This window comes from Bufo bufo, chromosome 2 (genome assembly GCF_905171765.1).
Source record: "Bufo bufo chromosome 2, aBufBuf1.1, whole genome shotgun sequence".
NCBI classification, from domain to species: Eukaryota; Metazoa; Chordata; class Amphibia; order Anura; family Bufonidae; genus Bufo; species Bufo bufo.
The window spans coordinates 48,731,481-48,750,959 of NC_053390.1; the positions used below are offsets into that span (position 1 = coordinate 48,731,481).

Consider the following 19,479-nt stretch of genomic DNA (forward strand, 5'->3'; position numbering starts at 1 on the left):
TAACACTGTAGGGCCACTGAATAGCATTAATATATATATAAATTCCGCTCTTCAGCATAGTCCATATGGAACTGGTAACAGAATGTAAGCATGAAAATAACTGGCGTCATGGACTGACATGTAGCTTCTTCTATTGACAGATAAATCAGACAGGACTTCATATACGTGTTTCGGGAGAGACTCAGAGATACAGGGCTGCCATCAGGTAAGACAGATCACTTTCTACAAATCCCGCTATATGGTGCCGTGCATTACTGTGCTGTTTCCAGTCATGTACACACATGTGATGCTCTTCTTTACAAATGTATGTGAGTGCACTCACTGTCAATTAGTATCCATACCCATGTAGCTACATGAACCACGTTCTGCCATACAAGAGGCAGGGTGGACTTTGCAATGGTAGAGCTGGATCACCGCTCTATCACTTCTCAGGTGGCTCCAAGTACAGCGCTTGGCTATCTCTTCTGTCCGTCCCACAGTGGTTATTCATGCGCACCGCACCCCAAAAACATAGGAGGCTTGGCGATCCCGTTCTCCTAATTGGTGGGGATCACCTATGTAGTGGCCACAATGGATGGAGAGTTGGCCGTGCATGCCTGGCCCTCTCCATTTACTTCTAAAGGGGTTTAATATTGATATCCACAGTATAGGTCATTTACAGATGATCTGTGGGGGTCAACCTCCCGCCTAACAGCTGTTTGAAGAGGCCGTGGTACCGAGCACAGTGCCGTCCGTTGAATAGCGGTTGTGTTTGGTATTGCCACCCAGGCCCATTCACTTCTCTTGTGACCGATGTACGTGACATCACTGGCCTTGGGATAGGCTGCAGAGCTCACTGGAGTGCAGCAGCCTCTTCAAACAGCTGATCAGTGGTGGTGCCTGGAGTTGGACCGGCACCGATCTGATATCGATGACCTTTCCTCAGGGTAGGCCATCAATTTTAAAACACCAGGGCAACCCCTTTAAGCAAAACAGGACATTCTCATAATGGTCCATTCACATGTCCACGAGTGTTCTGCGGTCCGCAAACTGCGGATCTGCAAAACACGGACACCGGCCATGTGCGTTCCGCATTTTGCGTACCGCACATGGCTGGCACTATAATGGAAATGTCTTTTCTTGTCCGTGTGCTGTCCGCATCTTTTGCGGCCCCGTTGAAAATGAATGGGTCCGCACCCGTTCCGCAAAATTGCAGAACGGATGCGGACCCATTTTGCGGACATGTGAATGGACCCTTAATGAGAGTACAGTATGTGTACTAGGACAGGACATGAGCGCTTCCCCAATCTTTCCATTGACCTTAGACCCAATTAGGCCCCTTTCACACGGGTGAGTTTTCCGCGAGGGTGCAATGCGTGATGCGAACGCATTGCACCCGCACTGAATCCTGACCCATTCATTTCAATGGGGCTGTGTACATGAGCGTTGTTTTTCACGCAGCACTTGTGCGTTGCGTAAAAATCTCAGCATGTTCTATATTCTGCGTTTTTCACACAACGCTGGCCCCATAGAAATGAATGGGGCTGCATGAAAATCGATTTTTTTTTTTGTTATTTTTTACCCTCAGGGGACATTTTACTTAGCATTCTGTATTAAAGAATGTTATTATTTTCCGTTATAACCATGTTATAAGGGAAAATAATAAAATCTACTGAACACCGAACCCAAACCCGAACTTCAGTAAAGAAGCTCGGGGTTCGGGTCTGGGTACCACATTCAGTTTTTTATTACGCGCGTGCAAAACGCATTAAAACGCTTTGCACTCGTACAGAAAAAACTGAACAACGCAACGCAATCGCAGACAAAACTGACTGAAATTGCGTGCGCACTCACGTGGGTTTCCCGCAATGCACCCGCAACGCATCTGGACCTTTTTCCGCGACGCCCGTGTGAAAGGGGCCTTAGATCTGATGCCCCTTTTTTCCAGAAGCCTCACAGCAACCGCATGATTTGACTATATGGTTTGTAAGTCGCGGCCTTGGTAGCCACCAGTGATGGTCAGTTCGCAGTGTTCGCCAGCGAACACATACGGGCTGCCATCTTTAGTAAGGTAGACTCACCCGTCCGGTAAGCCCTTACCTGTGCCTGGGCCGGGAGCCGGTCTGAAATCAAATGCAGTCACCGGGAGCAGGCAGTTCCGAGAACAGCCGCCGGGGGCCTTCATCGGGCTGTTCTCGGAACTGCCTGCTCCCGGTGACTGCATTTGATTTCAAACCGGCTCCCGACACAATTTGACTGCCTGCCCAGCAGGGGGCAGTACACATAAAAAAAAACATTATCCTTCCCAAGAATTGAGTCTCCTAGAAACACCCATTGTCTTTGCCTTGCATATCAGTCGTAATATACTCTATACCAGGGGTCAGCACTCCAGCTGCTGCGAAACTACAATTTCCAGCATGCTCCATTCATTTCTATGTGGGGTTCTGAGAAGAGCAGAGCAAGTATGCATGCTGGGAGTTGTAGTTTCACACAACAGCTGAAGTGCCGGAGGTTGCCTACCTCTGCTGTACACAAACAGATCAAATGGGGACAGTTCCCGTTTAAAGGACTAAAGGAACCTTGTCTGGACTAAACAATGAATTCCAAAGCAAAAAAAAACTCCAAAATCGGTCAAATGGCGCATCCTCAGTTTTGTATGACGAAGGCCATGTAGTAAAAGGATAAAAATGTCAGCGGAAAACTGATTTGTTATTCTTTTTTTTTGTCTTTCAATTGTTTTTGGCTTAATGTCAAGGCCAACAGGCTCAATGCAGAACCCTCTCGAGGGATGTATGCATCAGCCTGAAAAACTAAGAATATTTTCATGAGACGGTAAAATGTCAAAGCCGCGGCTCCGCTCCCCGGGCCCCGCTCTCTCGCTGTAGTGGAAGTTCTGTTTGCCTGTGTGTTTACATGCTCGTAACTCTTTGTCGCAACTCATCCTACATCATCTCGAGACAATGACACTATTAAAATATGTTGTTTTTTTATGGGTTTTTATGCTTTTTTTTTTTGCTTTGATTTGGCAGTTGCACACGAGTGTTATGTTGTTTGTCCCCATTTATGAAAATACTACCCACATGCACATGTTTGGCAGTGATGTGGAACATAAGCTATTATCAAAATACCTCATTGTATGTAGTTTATTGAGGAGAAGAAGAATGAAGGCATAAAGGAATACGTTTGAGAGAGTATACAAATGTCAATTACTGCAGAAAACCTAACGCAATGGGAAAACATGCACTATATACCGGTTTATAGACTGACCTTGAGGTGCAGATTGGGACGTTTCATCGGCAGGGGAGGGAAATTGAAAGGAGAAATCAATACATGAAAGCTCTTCTGGAATGTCCCAGAGATTCCCATAAAAGTGGAGCAGAATGCTTCCTCACAGATGATCCTGGGTTCATTGGTGGCTCAGTGATGGCAGCGGCCAATCAAAGTAAAGAGGGCTTGGCAGTTGCAGAGAGAGCTGAGCCTCTAGGTGTAAAGGCAACGCCCCGGTTGCTCCTAGAGGCTAATTTGCATATATTAAAACATAATTTTTCATGTTGATATGCGGACACATATCAACATGGGACCAACACAGATGCCTTCAGCTGCCAAGCGCACATGTAACAGGTCAACCAATATCATAGGGACAAATCTGCTGACAGATGCCCTTTAAGAGAGAGGTGAATGCAATGCTACTTTAGGCAGAGAACATCTAATTTTGGGCAATAAAATCTTGCATGGAAAAAGGTATTTTGAGTCAGGTTAAAAAGAATTTTACGTCTTTGTAGTAGATTAATTGCAGTATTTCAGGTTAGTTTCCATTTCTGCACATGGTATAAATAGAAGTCAGGTGGTGACTACGTAAGAGTAGGATCGCCGCGTCACACACAAGTCCTATCATCCTATCAGTAGAATAAATGATTTCTATTTATACACACAACTGGGTGCTACTTCATAAATCCGCACCTTGATTATTTTTACATCATTATCTGTGGCGCCCGACACCCGGTGTGGGAGACAGCAGAGAAGACAGGAGTGGTGGAAGAAGCCAGATGGTGGTAGTAATCCTCACGGTGGCAATCCCTCCACGGCGCTCTCTGGAGCTGTGCAATTGTGAATGGAGCAGTGCACCCTTTTTTCCATTGGGGTATATCTTGAGGATGTTGGGGTCTCCTGTCTGGTGGTGGTTTGGGGTGCCCTTGATGTCGGGGGATGCTTTGGGGTGCAAGGCAGGAGCCAATGTCAGCCTGAGACAATGCAAGTGCAAGCAATGATGACGCCAGTTCTAACAGATGAACAGCTCTTCACTGGCAAATAAGGTTCCAATACGGTACCCACAGTCTTTGGCGTACATGGACTGGTAGATCTTGAACACAATTTTGCAATTTCCATAGATCTTGCAGTTTCACAAGTTGCAAAGATGGTTAACAGGCCATGCTGTTGTCTCTGAGTTAATCTTCAATACTGCACATTCAGGCTTCCACAAAATACTGGTCAACTCATTCAGGACCCTGCCATATTTCACCTTAAGGACCAGGCCATTTTTCGCAAATCTGACGTGTCACTTTATGTGGAGATAACTTTAAAATGCTTTTACTTATCCAGGCCATTCTGAGATTGTTTTCTCGTCACATATTGACAGTGGTAAAATTTTGTCAAAAAAAATCATTTTTATTTATAAAAAAAAATTGGAAAGATTAGCAAATTTCTATTTCTCTACTTTTATAATAGATAGTAATACCTCCAAAAATAGTTATTACTTTACATTCCCCATATGTCTACTTCATATTTGGATCATTTTGTGAATGCCATCTTATTTTTTGCGGACGTTAGAAGGCTTAGAAGTTCAGAAGCAAATTTTTCTGAAAATTTCCAAAATCCACTTTTTATGGACCAGTTCAGGTCTGAAGTCACTTTGTGAGGCTTACATAATAAAAACCACCCAAAAATGACCCCATTTTACCAACTACACCCCTCAAGGTATTTAAAACTGATTTTACAAACTTTGTTAACCTTTTAGGTGTGCCACAAGAATTTATGGAAAATGGAGATTACATTTCAGAATTTCACTTTTTTGGCAGATTTTCCATTTTAATCCATTTTTTACAAATACAAAGCAAGGGTTAAAAGCCAAACAAAACTCAATATTTATGGACCTAATTGTGTAGTTTACAGAAACACCCCGTATGTGGTCGTAAACTGCTGTACGGGCACACGGCATTGCGCAGAAGGAAAGGAACGCCGTATGGTTTTTGGAAAGCAGATTTCATTAGGATACTTTTAGGCTGCCATGTCCCATTTGAAGCCCCCCTGATTCACCCCTAGAGTAGAAACTCCAGAAAAGTGACCCCATTTTAGAAACTACACCCCTCAAGGTATACAAAACTGAATTTACTAACTTTGTTAACCCTTTAGGTGTTCCACAAGAATTAATGGAAAATAGAGATGAACTTTCTGAATTTCACTTTTTTGGCAGATTTTCCATTTTAATCCATTATTTCCTGTTACAAAGCAAGAGTTAACAGCCAAACAAAACGCAATATTTATGGCCCTGATTCTGTAGTTTACAGAAACACCCCATATGTGGTCGTAAACTGCTGTACGGGCACACGGCATTGCGCAGAAGGAAAGGAACACCATATGGTTTTTGGAAAGCAGATTTCGCTGGGATAATTTTAAGCTGCCATGTCACATTTGAAGACCCCCTGATGAACCCCTAGAGTAGAAACTCCAAAAAAGTGACCCCATTTTGGAAACTACGGGATAAGGTGGCAGTTTTGTTGGTACAATTTTAGGGTACATAGGATTTTTGGTTGCTCTATATTACACTTTTTGTGAGGCAAGGTAACAAAAAATAGCTGTTTTGGCACCGTTATTTTTTGTTATTTACAATGTTAATCTGACAGGTTAGATCATGTGGTATTTTTAAAGAGCAGGTTCTTATGGACGTGGCGTACCTAATATGTCTACAATTTTTTTTTATTTATGTAAGTTTTAGACAATGATATCATTTTTGAAACAAAAAAAAACATGTTTTAGTGTCTCCATAGTCTTATGAGAGCCATAATTTTTTCAGTTTTTGGGCGATTGTCTTAGGTAGGTTATCGTTTTTGCGGGATAAGATGACGGTTTGATTGGCACTATTTTGGGGTGCATATGACTTTTTGATCGCTTGCTATTACACTTTTTGTGATGTAAGTTGACAAAAAATGACTTTTGACACAGTTTTATTACATTTTTTTGACGGTATTCAACTGAGGGGTTAGGTCATGTGATATTTTTATAGAGCCGGTCGTTACGGACGTGGCAATACCTAATATGTATACTTTTTTTTATTTATTTAAGTTTTACACAATAATATCATTTTTGAAACAAACAAAAAAACATGTTTTAGTGTCTCCATATTCTGAGAGCCATAGTTTTTTCATGTTTTGGGCGATTGTCTTAGGTAGGATATAATTTTTTGCGAGATGAGGCCATGGTTAGATTGGTACTATTTTGGGGTGCATATGACTTTTTGATCGCTTGCTATTACACTTTTTGTGATGTAAGGTGACAAAAAATGGCTTTTGACACTGTTTTTATTTTTATTTTTTTCAGTATTCGCCTAAGGGGTTAGGTCATGTGGTATTTTTATAGAGCAGGTTGTTATGGACACGGCAATACCTAATATGTATACTTTTTTTAATTTACTTAAGTTTTAAACAATAACAGCATTTTTTAAACCAAAGCCATAGTTTTTAGTTTTTTTTGGGCGACTGTCTTAGGAAGGGGCTAATTTTTTGCGGGATGAGGTGATGGTTAGAATGGTACTATTTTGCTTGGTGTTGCACTTTTAGTGACGTAAGGTGACAGAAAATTTTGTTTTTTTAGCAACATTTATTTTATTTTTTGACGGTGTGGGTTAGGTCATGTGATATTTTTATAGAGACGGTTTATACGGACGCGGCGAAACCTAATATGTCTACTTTTCTTTTTTTCCCTATATTTTACAAATTTTTTACTTTATTTTGGGAAAAGGACACTTTTTTATTGAAAGTTACATTTTTTTTAACTCTGGGACTTCAACTTTTGGGGGTCTGATCCCCTTTACAATGCTTTACAATACTTCTGTATTGTAAAGCATTGGCTGTAAGTGTATTACCACTTTCACACTAGCGTTCGGGTGTCCGCTCGTGCGCACCGTTTGAAGGGGCTCACGAGCGGCCCCGAACGCATCCGTCTGGCCCCAATGCATTCTCAGTGGAGACGTATCCACTGAGAATGCATCCGCCTGCCAGCGTTCAGCCTCCGCTCCGCTCAGTGAGCGGACACCTGAACGCTGCTTGCAGCGTTCGGGTGTCCGCCTGGCCGTGCGGAGGCGAGCGGATCCGTCCAGACTTACAATGTAAGTCAATGGGGGCGGATCCGCTTGAAGATGACACCATATGGCTCAATCTTCAAGCGGATCCGTTCCCCATTGACTTACAATGTAAAGTCTGAACGGATCCGCTCAGGCTACTTTCAGACTTAGAAAATTTTCTAAGTTTTAATGCAGACGGATCCGTTCTGAACGGATGCGAACGTCTGCATTATCGGAGCAGATCCATCTGATGAAACATCAGACGGATCCGCTCCGAACGCTAGTGTGAAAGTAGCCTAATACACTTACAGCCTGCTTGCCTGTGAGATGCAGGGGGATGGATCCCACAGGCTGTCACGGAAGGCAGCCACGATGCCTAAGAAAGAATATAATACATTTACATACAAAGTTAAGTCAATTTGTAAATACATTAAATTATCCTGTACTGATCCTGAGTTACATCCTGTATTATATTCCAGAGCTGCACTCACTATTCTGCTGGTGGAGTCACTGTGTACATACATTACATTACTTATCCTGTACTAATACTGTGTTACATCCTGTAATATATTCCAGAGCTGCACTCACTATTCTGCTGGTGGAGTCACTGTGTACATACATTACATTAGTTATCCTGTACTGATCCTGAGTTACATCATGTATTATACTCCAGAGCTGCACTCACTATTCTGCTGGTGGAGTCACTGTGTACATACATTACATTACTTATCCTGTACTGATCCTGAGTTACATCCTGTATTATACTCCAGAGCTGCACTCACTATTCTGCTGGTGGAGTCACTGTGTACATACATTACATTACTTATCCTGTACTAATACTGTGTTACATCCTGTAATATATTCCAGAGCTGCACTCACTATTCTGCTGGTGTAGTCACTGTGTACATACATTACATTATTTATCCTGTACTGATCCTGAGTTACATCCTGTATTATACTCCAGAGCTGCACTCACTATTCTGCTGGTGCAGTCACTGTGTACATACATTAAATTGCTTATCCTGTACTGATCCTGAGTTACATCCTGTGATATATTCCAGAGCTGCACTCACTATTCTGCTGGTGGAGTCACTGTGTACATACATTACATTACTTATCCTGTACTGATCCTGAGTTACATTCTGTAATATATTCCAGAGCTGCACTCACTATTCTGCTGGTGCAGTCACTGTGTACATATATTTTGGGCTTTTTTGAGATGAGGAAAATCAATGTTTGTTTTCCAAAAATAGTGCTACTCTTAATAGAACTGAGCTGCAATACCAGATACAACCACAGACAGGGGTGGCACTGTTTCTGGGAAAAAGAAATCAGACTTTCATAAAAAATCCTTTAAGGATTTTACAATTCACTTTAATCTTCTATACATGAAAATGAAGGCTTCAGCTTTAATCATGAAAGGATCTCTTTAAATATCCAGTTAATTAGGGCTGATATTAGTGCATGGTATTCGGCAGATGCGTTAAGTGTGATAATTGCATTTACTTCCCAGGTGTTCATTAGCTAAGCAAGGTCAAGATGTTTTGTATGTTTCCATGTATTTAGATATGTGTTATCTTTTCACATTTGCTACGTTCTTGCATTTTTTTTTAGCCGTGTTTCTTCTGCAGATCTGTTTGGAGAAGCAAAATAAAGCACCTGGTGATAATGGCGCCAGGCAATATCATACCACCTCTCACCTTGGCACTGCACCGCGCACCTGGAGGTTATGATAACCACTCGCCCTATAGGCGCTGTCACAGGAAGTGCTAATCTTTTTCTCTAGCCAACTTTTAATTAGAAGTTGGGGAGAACTTTTGAAAATTTGTAAAACTTAGGAGAAACATCTATGAATACCGTTGTTCGGGGTCACCATCTTGAGATCTTAAGCTGACCTGAGCATTTCCACTCGAATATACTGTCTAAATATAGACAGGGGCAAAAGCAAGATTTAAAGGGAGTTTCTAAGCATATTGGCACCCAAGACAGCAAAACTACCACCTTTACTCACAATTTTGCTCAATTTGCAAACGTTCTATTTGTACGGATGTAGTAGAGTTAACACACATGCTTTATGAGACGTGTTATCTAAACACGTTAAGCAAACACCTTCAATTGCTTTTCAATGGCTTTTGTTTCAAGATAACGTGAGCACAATACCAAGCATTGATTGTGGGGTGGTTAATGATTTCCTGCTATATCATTGGTGATCTAGAGTGGCTTAGTGGCTAATATCTAGTACCTTTGGTGGTCTACAGTAGCTTATTGGCTAATACCTAGTATTCCTGGTGGTCTAGAGTGGCATAGGGGTTAGTACCTAGTATTTGTGGTGGCCTAGAGTGGCATAGGGGTTAGTACCTAGTATTTGTGGTGGCCTAGAGGTTAGTACCTAGTATTTGTGGTGGTCTAGAGTGGCATAGGGGTTAGTACCTAGTATTTGTGGTGGTCTAGAGTGGCATAGGGGTTAGTACCTAGTATTTGTGGTGGCCTAGAGTGGCATAGGGGTTAGTACCTAGTATTTGTGGTGGCCTAGAGGTTAGTACCTAGTATTTGTGGTGGTCTAGAGTGGCATAGGGGTTAGTACCTAGTATTTGTGGTGGTCTATAGTGGCTTAGTGGTAATAGCAAGTATTTCCAGTGGTGTAGAGTGGCTTAGGGGTTAATACCTAGTATTGGTTTACAGTGCCTTAGTGGTAATATCTAGTATCTCCGGTGGTCTAGAGTGGCTCAGGGGTTAGTACCTAGTATTTCTGGTGGTCTAGAGTAGCTTAGTGGTTAATACCTAGTATTCCTGGTGGTCTAGAGTGGCTTAGGCTACTTTCACACTCGCGTTTTGGCTTTCCGTTTCTGAGATCCGTTCAGGGCGTTTGTTTATCATTAATTATGATGCCGTAAAAATGAATATTGGTTATTGGTGCCACGACTGAAAAATGTTAATACCATTCATAGTGATATTTACACAAGTTTGCTGCCTAAGGCTGTATGCAAAGGTAAGGCTACTTTCACACTAGCGTTTTTCAATTCCGCTATTGAGATCCATCAGAGGGTCTCAATACCGGAAGAAAATGCTACAGTTTTGTCCCCATTCATTGTCAATGGGGACAAAACTCAACCAGAATGCATTCCGTTGCGTTAGGTTGCGCTCCCATCGCGGACAGAATAATGCTGCAACCTGCGTTTTTCTGTCTGCCATGTGGTGCGGAGCGAGACGGATCCGTCCTGACACACAATGTAGGTCAATGGTGTTCATGACGGATCCGTCATGGCTATAGAAGACATAATACAACCGGATCCGTTCATGACGGATGCATGCGGTTGTATTATGGTAACGGAAGCGTTTTTGCAGATCCAAGACGGATCCGCAAAAAAGCTAGTGTGAAAGTAGCCTTAGTCTTACCCTTTCGGTGGCTCAGTGGTTAGCACAGGTGATTTTCATCGCTGGGGTCCTGGGTTGAAATACAACTAAGGACAACATCTGCATGTAGTTTGTATGGTCTCCCCGTGTTTATGTGGATTTATTCTTTCCTATTGATAGGGACCTTAGATTGTGAGCTCCAACGGAGACAGTGATGATAATGTCGATAAAGCGTTGCGTAATATGTCAGCGCTATATGAGTGATAAATAAATAATAGTAATGAATATATTGAGTAAATATTACTGCCATACCACAACTAATTTGCCTGAATATTCAGAAGCCTGTTATCATACATGATTATTGTGTTACCAGAGATAACGAGCGAACTTGTATTTTAAGTTCGGCGTCTAAAGTTCGGGTTATCGAAGAATCGCGTTATGGATTCCGCTACCACGGAACGGAATTTAGAATCGTTAACGCGATTCTTCAATAACCCAAACCCGAACTTTAGACGCTGAACTTAAAACACAAGTTCGCTCAACACTACCAGAGATGCAACGCTTAGGCTGGGTTCACATCACGTTTTCCCCATCCGTTTAATGCATACAAAAAACGTATACGTTAAGCCTGGATGGGACTCTTTTGGCTCCTGCTCCTTCACTTTGATTGAGTCCAGGGCCAGGGAAATCACAGGAGGCAATAAAGAGTAAATCCCCCAAATAGGAGTCACCACCAGGGGTGCACCACCAATGAGGCCAGGTGAGACGATCGCCTCAGGCAGCACCAGGTAGGAGCAAGAGGCAGCGGAAGGGCCATGGGCTGAAGGGAAGGGGTTAGGTTAAGAAATTGCCATTGGGAAGGGTGGGCGCCGTTTCAGTTTTCGACCTCAGGCAGCAGAAAGGCTAGGTGCACCCCTGATTAACACCCAGTTTGCTGTTCTTCCTAAGCAAAGTGTCTGGGAACCATCACTAGTAAGTTTCTTCTTTTTTTTTTTACTGCCCTGCATTAAAGTCCAGAATCTGCATCAGGACCAGACAGCATCAGAACGTTGTTTGTTTGAAGCTAACATCAGAACATTTGCCGCCATACTGCTTTAGCTATGTCTGCTATGGCTGTACTTCTGCTCCTATGAGTGACAGACAGTTGTCTGGTAGGGCCCAGCTTTCCTCCTTCTCCCACTGCTGACAGATCCTCAAGAAGTTATCCGGCAGCAGCACTAAGGTGAAAATATCAACACAACATTTTCTATGTGAAGTGCCGAACCATCCCTCCTTCTCAACACCCTAGGCACGTGCCCTCATGTGCCTTGCTGCAAATACAGCCCTGCTGGGGTACACTTACCACAGGTTCCAACCTTTGGATCCAGGGTGATGAATGGTATAATTTTATAACCATTTTCCAGTTTGGTTTAGCAAGGTTATGAGTTAAATAGCTAATATCCTTGGAGGTCTATAGTGGTTGAAGAGGGTGGCCGAAGAACAACATTAATACCAATCTAGGATAGGTGATAAAAGGATGACTGTTGAGGGTTGACTGCTCTGTGAGTGGAGAGGTTGTGCACATACAAGACTACTGTTCTATTCCTTCTCGTTGACACTTCTCCTTGGTTATGTCCAACAGTCCCATAAAAACGGAGCTGTAGTCAGGCATGCCTATGACCGCTCCATTCAGAAGGCAAATCAGAGACCCCCCCCCCCCCTTTCGCATCATCGTGGAGGTCCCAGCAGTTATACCCCCAGAAGGTCATACATTTATCACTCCCTTTAAGTGGTTAGCACGTAATATTACATAATTAACATAATTGTAAATCTGCCTTTAATATAGAATACTCACCCTAAAGGCCCTGTGCTATGGAATAAACGTGCCACCATTTGGTACCTCTATACGCCACCGTATTTCGGAGATATTCTCCCAAGAAGCGGTGTGTGTGATTGGAGGCATGCCTAGGAAGATTATGTGCCCATAGTTGCTATGGCTGCTATATTAAGTCTCTGGCTTTCTTTCCGTATAGACATAACAGCCTTGCTTTATATTACCGCTCAGCTACATTATACTTGGGTTGTGCCGCCACGCCATCTGAGCACACGTTTGGCTATAGACGAAGGCTAATGCTGAGCAAAAGTAGCTTTTTAATCTGTTTACCTTCTAAATAGCAGAGAGAAGACAAACACTGGTTTGAAGGTCTGGTTTATTTTACTATTGGACCTTTGAATCCCATTTTAGATTGTTCATCCGGACCCCCGATCTGCTGACTGTGTTACTTATCATCCCGCAAAACGAATGGGAACAGTCAGTGCCAAATCTTATTTTACATAAATGAAACTTCACAACGTAATTGAGCTTAAAAAACAAAGAAATGACCCCCTCAGCATGTATTATACTCCCTTTACTGTAGAGAAGCCAGATGTTAATCACTACTTTTGTGGTACTTTGCTTTTTTTTTTCACTTTTTTTTTTTCTTATTTCTCACTAACAAAGTTTTTTGAGTAGAATATTATTATAGACATAAGGTAAACAATTTTAACCGACTTGAAGGCGTTGGATAAGAGTGTTTAGGCGCTTTAATTTTCCGGTTTAAAAACCCTCTTTTCATACGCCCTATTAGGAAATTCAAAGTTAATGGAGAGGGGGGGGGGGGGGTACTCTGTTCAGGGTCTCCTGTTCTGGAGGACCTGTCCTGCATTACATAGACATCACATTGATTTGAATGGGCACTGTGTAATACCTCATTTCCCCTGTGGAGGCGCTGCAGGGAAATGCCATGCAGATCACAGCTGATCACTGTTGGGGGACACTTTGTGATTAACTTAATATCAAGGGACCATTCAGACAAGTGGTGATTGTCCATAGCAGAATGACACAACTAATATGATTTTGGGAAAGCTGGGTGACAACTGCTTTCGTAGGGTAGTCACCCAGCTTTATAGAGTTCTGAGTGGCAAATCTGTTCAGTCATGCAATGATATTAAAATAAAGAATCACTGCACAGCAAGGCACTTTTGTCTTTGAGGGGTCTTATAAAGCTCCACGACAACCCCTTATTTTTAATTGAAACTGTTCTTCTTTAGAAGAAAATTTCATATATTGATAAACAAGAACTCATTTACATTTATGCTGCTGGGGTGCATTAACATACATTTTTTTTGTCATTAAGTAGATTTTTCTAAAATCGCAGTAGAATCAAAGAAAACTTTACAAAAATGTGAATACTGTGGCAAAAAATATCAACAAAAACAAAAAATGGAGAATAATAAGAAAATCCGAGGGCGCCATAACAAGTATGTAACAGCAATATCTAAACATAGGACCATTTTTAAAATAAAAAATCCATAAAGTATGTGATGAAAAGTTAGGGCCTGATTCATCCAGTGCTGGGCTGGTCTTTAACGGGCCTGCACCACTGAAGGAGGCATTTCATTTATGATGTGGCGCAGACCCCTCCGGCAGTCCATGCGTCATACTAAAATCTACTCCAGCTCATAGCTTGAATAGATGTCAATAGATCGTCAGTTTCTGGCGTAAATGAAAAATGTGCTGGGGTCTATGGCCCCATCCACACTCCACCCTTGCCATACCACCATTTTGGAAACTGGCAAGGGCAGCGCAAAAACAGAAACTACGAGTAGATTTAGTTGCAATGTTGTTTAAAAAGTCTCTAAACCTTGTTTTGTGACTTTTTAAAGCCAAAAACACTGTGTATTCTGAGATTAAAAAAAAAAGTATTCTGAGTTAAAACAACAGGATCCTTAAATTAAAAAAAGTATCCTTTTGAGATAAAAGAGAAAATGATGTGCTTCAGGCCTCATGCACATGACAGTTGTTTTTTGCGTCCGCAAATTGTGCGTCCGCTAAAAAAAAACGGATGCGGCATCCACTTTTTTTGTAGGATCCGTTTTTTCCCACAGATCCTTGTAATAAATGCCTATCCTTGTCCACAAATGTGAATAAAGTAGGACATGCACTATTTTTTTTGCTGAAGGGAAACACGGACGACGGACGCGGAACACAAACGGATGAACTATCAGCATTTTTTTGCTGAGCCATTGAAATGAATAGGTCCCCATCCTATCCGCAAAAAAAACGGAACGGAGGCCGAGAAAAACAACTGTCGTGTGCATGAGGCCTAAAAGTCAGAATTCTAAGATAAAAAGTAAAAAATATATATGAAAATATGACTTGAGATATAAAGTCTGATTTCTGTGATAAAAAAGTGATAATTCTGAGATAAAAAGTCAGTGAGAATCTAACTCTGAATTCGGATGTTAAAAAAACTACTGAAATCTAAGAAAAAAGTCAAGATTCAGAAAAAAACTAAACGGAATTTTGAGATGAAAAAAAAAAACAAAAAAAACAACGTGAATTCCGACATCGGAATTCAGAATTCTCAGATAAAATATCAGAACTCTGAGGTAAACTGTCAGAATTCTGAAATTAAAACCTAAATTCTTAGGTAACATGTCAGAATGATGTGATTATAAAATCAGAATTCTGAGATAAAAAATAAATCTAAATTCTAACATAAAAATTCACATTTCTGTGATAAAAATCGGAATTCCTAGATAAGATCGAAATACTGAGATAAAAGATCTGAGATAAAAGCTCAGAATTCTGTGATTTTAAAGTCGGCATTTCAAGATTACAAAAACACAGAATTCTGCGATAAAAAACGGAATTCTGTTATCTCAGAATGCTGGAGTTTGATTTCCGAACTTCTACTTTTCAGAATTCTGACTTTTTATCTCAGAAATCTCAGAATTTTATCACTGATTTAATTTTATTTATTTTTTATTAAGCCCTCATGCCCACAACCCTATATTGGGTCCCGGTCCGATCCGCATTTTTTGGGGGATCAGACCCATTCCTTTCTATAGGTCCGCAAAAAATGTGGCCAGCACGCAACGTCATCCGTGTGCCGTCTGCGTCCGTGTGGCACGATTCCACAAACGTGTCCAATTCTTGCCCATTTTGCGGACAAGAATGGGCATTTCTATATAGAAATTGCGGACTGCACATAGACTGTATCCTCATTTTGCGGAATCATGGTCAAACGGATTTGCGGTTGTGTGCGTAAGTCCTTACATTAGGCTATAATATATTTTTCACGGCAGGGCTTTTTGTTTTATACATTTCCACCACAATGAGAATAATGAAACACGTAACCTACTTCTTTATTCTATGCCTTTTTTTATTTCACCGCAGCCAAAGGCAAATAAAAATAGGATTTGACAAACCAGGTGCACATTGGTTTATTATAAGCAATAGGAATAATTACCCAGATAATTAAAGAGATCTCTAAATTCACGTGTTTACTTGCTACTTGACTGTTTAAATTACTACAAAGATATTAAAGTCAAATGTCGCTGAGGATCTCATAGGCATATTAATATTTAGTATTTGTGCCATCAATTAAAATATGTGGCAAAGACGGGGTGTCAGCTCCTGGAAGGCTGTGCGGGCAGGATCGTCTGAGGGTGCAGTGGACTGGAAACAATTCCGCTTCGGAACATTATATAACGCAGCCGATGACTATTATTATCCTTGTGCGCAGATGATGTGTACATGTTGCTATTACTCCCTATATAATTTATGCTGTAAACATGAAATGTATAACTTGACCCTTTGTGAACGGAAAGCTTTTATCACAATTTTGGCTCGCGTGCAATTAAATGGAATCAATCCTCCCCTATGATGTCACCGCAGAGGGTATCTCAGGCTCCAGTGTCGGCAAACAAGCGCAATAATTGCACATGCATTGGTAATTGAAGGTGCCGCTTATCACATTTTACTGCTGCTTTACGGTACGGGCAGCAGGTCCTGATGTTTGTTCCCCCTCTTCATACCTACGTGAACACGTTGCAGATTATGCGTGTTTTTTTTCCGTGCGTAAAGTGTATGGGATTAGACAAACCTCGTGTACACTTTGCTTTTTTTCGTTCCGTGCCGTGCGGATTCGAAAATCTTCAGCATGTCAATTCTTTGTGTGGATTTCACCCTTTTCAATGCGAGGGTGAGATTTGCGGCATCACCGCATCAAGTCCACGCGTTACTTGCGGTTTTTGGTTTGAATTTGGAGTGAAAATGCACAGAAATATCCACACAAAATTGTGTGCGGACTTTCAGCAGGACAGCCCCCCCACCTACGTGCAGGTAGTCTCAGGGAAAATGCCAATGGCAGTGTAGCCTAAGTGGATTTTCCGCATGGATTTTAGTACTGTTTTTGCTGCGTTTCCACACCAAATCGGCACCAGATTTGGCGTGGATTTGCGCAAGATCTCACCCATTGCATTGTATTCTGTACTGAATTATCTGCACAAACAACTGACATGCTGTGGATTCTCCTCACCGAACATGTCTACACTGCGTACAAGAGATTTTTTAAATCTCATCCACTTAGCTAGTACTGCGTTAGGGCTTATGCACACGAATGTGTGCCGCTCGTTTCGTGCATTGGGGAGTGCAAATTGCGGTCCCCAATGCATGGGCACCGTCCATGTAAATGGCGCAGATGGGTGCAGACCCATTCAACTTGTATGAGTCCGTGGTCCGTCCACACCGCAGAAAATAGAACATGTTCTATTTTTTTTCGGTGAGGAGGCACGGACAGAAATGCCACAGAAGCACTACGGAGTGCTTCTGTGGCATTTCGCTCCCTGCCTCCGCACTGTATCTCCAGGACTGCAGACCCATTCAAGTGAATATGGTTCACACACTGCCGATGCCCGTATGTTGCGAACCCGCTGTTTGCTATAATACGGGGACTGGCCGACAATGGCCGTGTGCATGAGCCCTTATGCTGTGCTTCCACATGACGATCCGCACGGAAAATCCACGCTATGTGCATGTACCCTTAGGGTACATGCACACAGCAGTGCAGTTTATGCAGATTCTTCACATGGTTTTTCATGTACATTTCACTACATTTCCGCATGAAATCCGCACCAAAATCCACGTGTCATTTTGTTGCCGATTTGACCCAGAATTGCACTGAAGATCCGCACAAGAAAATTGGTGCGCTACAGATTTCAAAATGCTCACCGCAGGTCAATTTCTGCAGGTAGAAGTTCCACGCCATGAAGATGAGTTTTTGAAAATCTCATCTACTTTGCTGGTACTGTATTAGGGCTCATGCACAGGAACGTATTTTCTTTCTGCTTCCGTTCCGGGTTTTTCTTGCGCGACCGTATGCAGAACCATTCACTTCAATGGGTCTGCAAAAACAATGGAAGGTACTCCGTGTGCATTCCGTTTCCGTATTTCCGTTTCGCAAAAAAGTAGTGCATGTCCTATTATTGTCCGCAAATCATGGTCCGAGGCCCCACTCAAGTCAATGGGTCCGCAAAAAATACGGAACGCACACGGAACACATCTGTATGTCATCTGTATTTCATTACAGCATTCATTCCGTATGTCCAGCCCATATTGCTCACGTGTTTGGTGATTAATAAGTTACTGTTTCCGTTTCTAATCCGCAAAAAACGATCACATACGGAAACCGTTCAGATATGTTTTGTGGAATAACAGAACGGAAGAGGACTTAAATCAGAGAAAAAAAACAACTCAGATACGGAACAACGGATCCGTGAAAAACAGACCGCAAAACAACAACGGTCGTGTGCATGAGCCCTTACACTGTGGTTTTCCTGCATAAAAAAAAACGAACAGAAAATCCCTATGCGTAATATGCACTGTGGGCGTGTGGCCTTAGTATGAACCCTTAGTCCCATCCCAAATGACCTTTGCAAGTATCTAAGTTTCTCTGAAGAGGAGAGTCCGACACATGTTGTTACCACCTAATTGCAAAGAGTATTGGACTAAAGTGGGTTGGGCCCCTCTCCTCAATGTGCCCCATAGTAGCCATGCAGTCTCCCTCTATGCTCTTAATTATCAGAAGTCAATGGGTTCATCAGGATTTGTCGGGCCCCAAATCCAAAATACTAATGTGAACGGAGCCTTATTTTTTGAACTATTGTAACTTTTTCCTCTATTTTTTGCCTTAAACCCATTTCTACATATGGTATGAAATCTCAGATGGACTTTCTGAAAGGGTATCTTAAGAACACCAGGGGGAGCCATAACAAGAATGTAACAACAATATCTGAACACAGAAGAATTATTATAATTATTATTTTTCAATAAATCCAATCGGAAATTTGGTAAATTAGTATTTATTCTTGCTACAATCCATGTAACTAAGGAACTATGCATAATTATGAAGATTTAAGGAAACCTGGTGGCACAACACCCCCTCTTGGTGTTGCAATGGTCATCACTAGTTTTCCAATAAGTATAACCCCAAAATAATAGATCCAAAAATGATTTACCATTTTTACCAAAATGTCCTTCAGTAAGAAGTCAGCCAAGATCAGTCAGGAATTCTTGGATTGTGTTGCAGTTACTAGATATGTAACCTAATATTTAGTGTTTTTTTTTTTATTATTTTATAGTGTTTGTTATGACTTTTGCATAAATCAGTTATTTTTATGACTATATGAAACTTTGTAATATATCTTATTGGGGTAAACATGTATCTTCCGGCAGCTTGAAGTTCAGGAATTGTAGATGTTCAGAAACATACATTTATCTAGTATAAAACCGTAAATAGAAGATGGGAAGGTTGGGGGGTGCAGCTGCAAGACTGAATGCTGTGAGAGGGAAAGAGGTGCTGCCGGGAAGATATCTTTACAGCACACAGCACAATTCTTACATCACAAAAGGAAGTCTGTGACCACTGCAAGAAAAAATGTAGCCTAAGGCCTCATGTGGACCTATAGAAATGAATGGGTCTGATCCCCCAAAAAATGTGGATCGG

The 19,479-nt window shown here is 41.7% G+C and overlaps 1 protein-coding gene across 10 annotated transcripts in view; it reads left to right on the forward strand.

The window, feature by feature from the left end:
• The window catches only part of TCF4 (transcription factor 4), a 384,023-nt gene that overhangs the window by 182,513 nt on the left and 182,031 nt on the right, over window positions 1–19,479 (forward strand). For all 10 annotated transcript variants that reach the window (XM_040421039.1, XM_040421032.1, XM_040421035.1 and 7 more), the window contains one exon: window positions 141–205. In XM_040421039.1, the coding sequence (XP_040276973.1) occupies window positions 141–205 (65 nt within the window). The remainder of the gene's footprint in view (window positions 1–140; window positions 206–19,479) is intronic.